The sequence below is a fragment of the Aulonocara stuartgranti genome (genome assembly GCF_965226115.1).
Source record: "Aulonocara stuartgranti genome assembly, chromosome: 23".
Taxonomy (NCBI): Eukaryota; Metazoa; Chordata; class Actinopteri; order Cichliformes; family Cichlidae; genus Aulonocara; species Aulonocara stuartgranti.
This window is the reverse complement of record NC_138958.1, coordinates 24375787-24384148: the sequence shown is the minus strand read 5'-3', so window position 1 is coordinate 24384148 and position 8362 is coordinate 24375787. Positions and strand designations below refer to the sequence as shown.

At 49.9% G+C, this 8362-nt stretch overlaps 1 protein-coding gene across 1 annotated transcript; it reads left to right on the top strand.

Annotated features, from left to right (window-relative positions):
- Positions 1–344: 344 nt before the first annotated feature.
- LOC309701253 (uncharacterized protein) lies at positions 345–8362 on the top strand (the record flags this gene model as incomplete). Its single annotated transcript, XM_082525347.1, has 3 exons — positions 345–2741; positions 2952–3030; positions 8350–8362. Exons 1-3 carry the CDS (start codon positions 1046–1048, stop codon positions 8360–8362), a joined length of 1788 nt encoding a protein of 595 aa, XP_082381473.1. The 5' UTR covers positions 345–1045.

Here is an 8362-nt window from a genome sequence, read left to right as displayed (position 1 = left end):
CAAGGTTGAGGAGAAGAACATTGAAGTTGAATTAAAATGATCAATGTTCAGGTTAGTGCAGGTTTCTTTTTGACTGTACTTGGTACCAGGAGGTTGTTTTTTAACTGTTGACAGTTGCAAACACTTTTAACAGAGCTACTTTTAACTGTAGCTCTACACATGGATCTAAGAAAATGGACACTTTCCTGAAAGCTTTCCATGTTCCCGGAACACTTCAACAATTTCTAAACACGGGTAACCTGATAGATACTGCTGCCCAATCTCACATGAAGATCCAGAGTTCTGTGTGGCGTTTGCATGGTCTCTCCTGGTTTCTCCCACAGTTCAAAGACATGCATGTCATGGTCCTGGGCCGTGTTGGCCCAGTATTCTTAGTTTCCATGTATTTTTGTATTTCGTTCCTTATTTAGACCATGTTTTCTGAGTTGCCCTGTTGTGGTGTTCCTTATGTGCGTTCCCTTTGTGACTCTCACCCCCTGTGTGCCCCTCTGTGTATCTGTGAGCCTTCGTCTCTCCTTATGTTTTATTCCATGTTTCCCCTGCCCGTTATGTCTAAGTTTTCCCCGTGCTCTCTCTCCCCCCTGTGTGCCCTCTCTGTATTTATGAGCCCTCGTCTCCCTTTGTGGTTGTTCCATGTTTCCCCAGCCCGTTATGTCTGTGTTTTTCCCCGTGCTCTCTCTCCTCCTGTCTGAACCTCTGTACTTCCTGTTTGACTCTGCCCGTCTCCCGTCAGTGTCTCGTTATGGTTATCTGTGTCACCTGTGTTCCCCGTGTGTTCCCACTTTCCTCGTTAACCCTCTGTGTATTTCTGTCTGCGTCTTCCTCTGTTCGGCGTCGCGTTCTCCCTCATGCCGTGTGTGGTTCTCCCCGTGTCTTCCAGTATATGTTACTTTAGCTTTTCCCAGTTTAGTGTAGTTTTGTATTGCTTTTTGTATCATCGTTATTGTTTATCACTTATCAGCATTAAAGCTGCATTTTGAGTTTATCCCCCGTGTGTGTGAGTTTGCAATTTGGGTCCTCATCCTGCCTGCCACACGGCCGAAACATGACAGAAGAACGCGACCACGATATGGACCCAGCAATTCACAACCCCTCCGCTGACCTCCGGGAGGATCTGATTTATACAGTGGAGTATCACTGTCAGGAGTGGGTGGTGCTGCCCGAGGGTGAGTACCGGGAGACCGTAGCCGTCCGCCTACAGCGGATGGTGTCCGGACTCCCGTGGCTATTCGGCGCGCTCCACCCCCACATCCAGGACTTCCTCGTCTCCACTGTAGGCGTCCTCCCGGAGCGGTCGCTCCTGTACGAAGAGCCGGAGGATGTTCAGCCCGGCCCGCTGACGGATTCGCGGCCCGGCTCGTCTCCTCCCCCTTCCCGGAGAAAACGGCGTTCACGTCATCGCCGTTCCCGAGCAGCGGAGCAGTTTTCACCCCTGGGAGAGAGTGACCGTGTGTCACACTCTCAGCCCGAGCCTTCGGATCCCGGACTTCTTAACCCGTGCACAACTGTGAGTGGCTCTGTTTTTTTAACACCGGGCTCGGATAATTCTGTCCCCTTTTGTTTGGACTCCGGAGACACTGTACAACGACGCACCACCCCACAGCCGGACACTCGGACTTCCAATTCACCTGCTGTGGTGAGTGAGGACTCTGTGTCTTTTCCAGACATAGTGACTGTTCGCTCAGGGGCTGTGTTTTGTGTGGCAGATGTCGACGCGAGCTGCTTATCGCCGGTGCAGCCGCCAGCAGTTCAGTTAGCTCCCTCGCAGCCACCCTCAGTTCAGTTAGCTCCCTCGCAGCCACCCTCAGTTCAGTTAGCTCCCTCGCAGCCACCCTCAGTTCAGTTAGCCCCCGCTGCCTGGTATTCTCAGCATCGGCATCTTTTCCCGTCAAGATTTATCGCTAAATCATTCGATCCTCCCTTAAGAGAGAGACTGCATCCTCGCTGCCTTCACCCCAGTACACCAGTGTCACCTGGGTCTCCAGTGTCACCCCCAGTTCAGTCTCCAGTAGCTCCAGTGTCACCCCCAGTTCAGTCCCCAGTAGCTCCAGTGCCGCCTGTTTCAGTTCAGGCCCCAGTAGCTCCAGTGCCGCCTGTTTCAGTTCAGGCCCCAGTAGCTCCAGAGCCGCCTGTTTCAGTTCAGGCCCCAGTAGCTCCAGAGCCGCCTGTTTCAGTTCAGGCCCCAGTAGCTCCAGAGCCGCCTGTTTCAGTTCAGGCCCCAGTAGCTCCAGAGCCGCCTGTTTCAGTTCAGGCCCCAGTAGCTCCAGAGCCGCCTGTTTCAGTTCAGGCCCCAGTAGCTCCAGTGCCGCCTGTAGCGCAGGCTCCAGTAGCTCCTGTAGCCCAGTCCCCGATAGCAGTACGGTCCGCTGGTCAGCTCAACATTCAGCCAGGGGTCTCAGGTCTCTCTGGCTCTGCATCGGCTCCTGCTGGGAGCTTGGACGAGCTCATCCAGGACTCCGCGGCTCCCACGCCGCCATCTACCTCGTCAGCTGGAGGGTCCGAGGGGCCCGTTCAGCCTCCTGTCTCCGCTGGAGGGTCCGAGGGGCCCGTTCAGCCTCCTGTCTCCGCTGGAGGGTCCGAGGGGCCCGTTCAGCAACCTTCCTCGTCAGCTGGGGGTTCGGGAGAACCGCACCAGCCTCATGCCACATCAGCTGGAGGGCCCGAGGAGCCCATCCAGCCACCTTCTGCTACGCCTGGTCCAGCCTGTGCTTCGTCAGCTGCAGCCTCCGAGCCTTCGCCAGGTCCAGCCGCCTCCGAGCCTTCGCCAGGTCCAGCCGCCTCCGAGCCTTCGCCAGGTCCAGCCGCCTCCGAGCCTTCGCCAGGTCCAGCCGCCTCCGAGCCTTCGCCAGGTCCAGCCTCAGAGCCTTCGCCTGGTCCAGCCTCAGAGCCTTCGCCTGGTCCAGCCTCAGAGCCTTCGCCTGGTCCAGCCTCAGAGCCTTCGTCAGCTGCAGCAGCAGCCTCAGAGCCTTCGTCAGCTGCAGCAGCAGCCTCAGAGCCTTCGTCAGCTGCAGCAGCAGCCTCAGAGCCTTCGTCAGCTGCAGCAGCAGCCTCAGAGCCTTCGTCAGCTGCAGCAGCAGCCTCAGAGCCTTCGTCAGCTGCAGCAGCAGCCTCAGAGCCTTCGTCAGCTGCAGCAGCAGCCTCAGAGCCTTCAGCCTGTGCTTCGTCTGGTCCTGTGCCCACCGGGCCATGGCCAGCACGCCTGACACTGGAGAGCCGCCGCCGCTGCCTTCCGCGCGGCCGGCCCCCTGAACTGCTCCGTCGTCTCCTCCGCCGCCGCCGCTGCCTTCCGCGCGGCCGGCCCCCTGAACTGCTCCGTCGTCTCCTTCGCCGCCGCCGCTGCCTTCCGCACGGCCGGCCTCCGGACCAGCTCTGCCACCTGTGCTACCCGCCTGGTCGGCCCCCCGACCGTGTGACCCGTGAACTCTTGTGCCTGTGGGCTCTGGGTCGGCCCCCTGAACTTTATTTTGACTATGGTCATGTGCTCCTGTGTTTTCTGTTGTTTGTTTTGTTTCCCGTTCTGGTCCCTCCGTCCTGGTCCCCCGCCTCCCGCCCTGGGTGGGTTGTTTTCTGTTTTTGTTTTTGTTTCTCGGGTTTGGGCTGTCGGGAGCCAGCCCTTAAGGGGGGGGTGATGTCATGGTCCTGGGCCGTGTTGGCCCAGTATTCTTAGTTTCCATGTATTTTTGTATTTCGTTCCTTATTTAGACCATGTTTTCTGAGTTGCCCTGTTGTGGTGTTCCTTATGTGCGTTCCCTTTGTGACTCTCACCCCCTGTGTGCCCCTCTGTGTATCTGTGAGCCTTCGTCTCTCCTTATGTTTTATTCCATGTTTCCCCTGCCCGTTATGTCTAAGTTTTCCCCGTGCTCTCTCTCCCCCCTGTGTGCCCTCTCTGTATTTATGAGCCCTCGTCTCCCTTTGTGGTTGTTCCATGTTTCCCCAGCCCGTTATGTCTGTGTTTTTCCCCGTGCTCTCTCTCCTCCTGTCTGAACCTCTGTACTTCCTGTTTGACTCTGCCCGTCTCCCGTCAGTGTCTCGTTATGGTTATCTGTGTCACCTGTGTTCCCCGTGTGTTCCCACTTTCCTCGTTAACCCTCTGTGTATTTCTGTCTGCGTCTTCCTCTGTTCGGCGTCGCGTTCTCCCTCATGCCGTGTGTGGTTCTCCCCGTGTCTTCCAGTATATGTTACTTTAGCTTTTCCCAGTTTAGTGTAGTTTTGTATTGCTTTTTGTATCATCGTTATTGTTTATCACTTATCAGCATTAAAGCTGCATTTTGAGTTTATCCCCCGTGTGTGTGAGTTTGCAATTTGGGTCCTCATCCTGCCTGCCACACGGCCGAAACATGACAATGCATGTTTGGTTAATTGGCAAATTACTCATAGGTCTGAATGTGACAATGAATGTCTGTCTCTTTAAGTTAGCTCTGCGACAGACTGGCAACCTGTCAGGCGTGTACACTGCTTTTAGCCCTAACAACTTTTGTTGTTTTCATTTGAGGTCACAAGCCCTGACATAGCATTGCAAAAAGCATTGGAAATGTCTAAGGAGAACTCCTCAAGATTTTAACTGTTATTCTGGACAAACCCCCAATCCATCATGCTCCTCCCTGTTTCAAAGGAAGAAACTTACAGTAGCCATATAAGCATGTTTAACATAGTAAGGTTTATTGTGAAATAAAGCAAAAGAAAAAATTAAACGAAGCAAAGCAGAAAGAGGACCTCGGTTGAGTTTTATGACGTATCATGTAAAAAAGGCCAATGCTGAGAATTTTGGGGGGTTCAAGACTGTAAGACTGATATGATACAGAAACAAACATACACACATATATGTTAAACTATTCAATAATTCTAAAGCAAATATAAAATGATCTTCCGTCACACATGTGTATCAGTTGGCTTACATTCAGTACTTCCTGTCAGTCACACAGAATAAGCTGGTCATGTATACATACAATAAGAGATTAGGTCATTACTACGTGCCTTTCTGTATATCCTTGTCATCAAGTAACACACACATACACACAGACACAGAGACAAAGACGGCACACACAAAGATAGAAAGAGGCACGCACAAGCACACACAGAGGCCCCACCAGACACTTCCAGGTCCCTAACGAGGTCGCTAATTAACTCTCCCACTTGCGCTCGCTCGTTTTCATCTGAGGTGCACATTGCTTTTTTGACAGGAGAAAATTGCTGGGCAATTAAATCATCTAAAGACGAACACTCCAGCAGCTGGTATTAACAGCTAAATGTTACATCCATTTTCAAAAATGTGATTGTGGAGAAACTGTACAGTAAGTGACTGACTGCTATAGTGCTTTCTAATAACACAGCTGAGGCTTTATAGCACTGTACTGCACCAATCCCACATGGTATGTTGATGTTACAAATACAAATACTCCAGATGCTGCTTTTTATAGCCTTTGTGCTCTGCTTTGTTAAAGTATTTGTGCGATAGTGAATGCAGATGTTTTACTGCTGACTGTGCTGCCATTCAGCCCAATGCAGACTCAATGTAAAGCCAGAAACCTGATTAATAAAGGTGAAAAATAGTTTCTGATTCTGTTTATACAGCAACTATTTATTGTCTGCATTTGTAAAAAACCATGATTGAGTTTTCAATGAATTGGTACAAAACAGTGAAATGTGGCAGGGATTTTCAGGAACCAAGAAGGTTGTTGCACCGCTTTGGATATCAGAGAAAAACACATTCAAGAAGCTGAAATCAGGGCTTATTTGGTCATTTTTTGTGTGTAATTTTAAGGTAAAGTTCTTAAACTTACCCAAATGGAATGGCACACAAGTCAGCAGGAAATGAAAATGAAAATATGAATTGGAGTACCTAAGTACCTATGGAATATCATAAATAGTGCAGTGTGGAAGCAACACAAGTCTAACAAGATAAATCAAAGAAATAAAACCATTAGGATACACAAGAGAAGCAGCTGAACACATCCGACACACTCGATTTAGATAAGACACAGCAGAATACAGACAACGAACTGGGCAGGAAAACAACAAATATAAGAAAATACAGCAAGCCACATGAGATTTTCAAAATAAAACAGGAAGCCAGGCACATGGTGATGAGATAAAGCAAAATGTTGCAGCAGCCTAAGCAAAGAAGCCCTGACCTATCTCTACCCTACCACCGCCTTTAGGTGATCCAAGGCAGCCAAAAAATGTATGCTTGGTCTACCCCAGGACCTCCTCTCAGGACATATGCCCAGGACACCTAATCACAAGCATCATAGTCAGATGCCCGAACCACTCTGGCTTCTTGATGTGGAAGATTAGGATGAGATAAATGACTGAACGTTTCTCTCCATCTCTAAGGGCTCCTGTAAACGATAGTTCTACATTACAATTGATCAACTTCTCACATGAGTTACATGACTTTAACGGCTCAAACCCACAAAGAAGAATCACCAAGAGCCTGAGGTCTTTGCATTTTTAGCATTTCAGCATCTATAAACTCATTTTCACATGGCGATCTCCAGGGGGTAAAAAAAAAAAAAGGTCAACTACATGTGCTAAAAACTGCTCCTTTGTTATTATCTATGTATATGGTTATTTATACTGAGACACCATCCAAGAAGTCTACACTCCAACTTTGGTGAGGGACATTTTAGGGTTTTATTTGCATGTTATTTAGCACCAAGAAAGCAGGCAGGCTGTATATGGGTGATAATGTAACCCTTTATCACCCATATATCATATATCAGCTACATTTCTAGATCCAGCTAATATCTGTTTTCAGTGAAAATGTACTCACACTAAACTATGAATACAGTTATTGTGGTTGGTGCCTAGTGGAGAATCAAGCAGCTTAACATTGCTGAAAAAGCAGTAACAACTTGAGTTTCTCAACATTTTATTTTCCAACTAACTGACTGATTTGGTAGTAAGTAGATGGTGTGACTGTCGATCACAGTTGACGTGGCTCAAAGCTGATTTTGTGTCAGTTGTTTAGAACTTTGGCCATCCTGTAAACCCTGCCCTTTCTGTTAGCACCACTCATTAAGGGGAAACAACATCTGACCCAGCTCCGTGCACCCATGCAGACATGTACACACACACACACACACACACACACACACACACACACACACACACACACACACACACACATACACACACACACACACACGCATTGTGTTCCAGGTCCCACTTCATGTCAGTTCAGCCTCCTGGGTCCCCGGCCTCTTCTGAAACTGATTTTTGTCTCCTATTTTGTTAACCTCGCTCGCAATTAACCCCACGCTGCGAGCCAGCCACACATGGGCCAATAGAGGCTAACCTACAGTATGTGAGTGCCCAGCCCGGTGTGAATCACTGCATTGTGTCATCTGTCCTGCAAAAGAAAGGACTGGGGAGAAAGGAGAATGAGACACAGAGAGGGAGAAAGAGTGCTGTTTTTTGGGGGTCCGCTATTCTTGGAAGGATACCCCCGGGGGCGATGACAGCAGTGGAGGGTGGAGGGTTTGTTTCTGCGTCTGTGTGTGCGTGTGCGTGCAGTGAGGGAGGGAGGGTCCCATCCTGACAGGTTCTTTTGTAAGGGGTTGGGGATGGTGTGTGTGTGTGTGTGTGTGTGTGTGTGGGGGGGGGGGGGGGTGTCTTTGGGTCAGAAAAGAGAGGGAGGAAGGAGGGCGAGGGGGTGCGTAGGTGAGGGCATGTTTTGTGGTGCCGTCAGGAGCGTTGGAGATGGCGTGAGTCGCCACCGACGGGGGGTCATTGTACCCACTCCATTCTGTCTCCACACTCTGCCACTGCTCAATGGGCGGATTAAATAATACGCCTGAGTCTTAATCTTTGAACTGCGCAGACACAGATGCACAAACACTCACACACGCAGCTGAACCGAGTCCGCGAAGGTTGGATCCCACGCAGCGTGTGTGTGCATGTGTGTGTGTGCGGTTTCTCTAAACGTCCACATCGATGGTTACGCCACAATCCATAGGTCTCATTTGCATCGCCGAATACACCGTAATGATGTTACCCACGCCACGGCTCATACTGTAAGGCTTCTTTTTATAGATCCCTTCTTGCTTTTTTTTTCACCTCATAATGAGAGAAAAAGGTCAGTGTCTGGTGAGAGGGAGGAGGGGGAGGGTATTAAGACAGGATCCTTGGTTTCTTTACAGTTCTCCAAGTTCACCAACTCCAGCAAATGAGTGTGTACAACAAGCCAAGGGGCCTTTTATTGCAAATCTAATTCATTTCTCTAGACAACTGTGAAATTTGCCATTGACATTAGTCATTACCCCAAGGCTAACGAAAAGATGATCTCAGTTAATAAATGATCCCTAACAAGGAGCGCTCTCTTTCTCTCTCCCATTGTGTTAATGGCAGGGGCAGCTGTTAA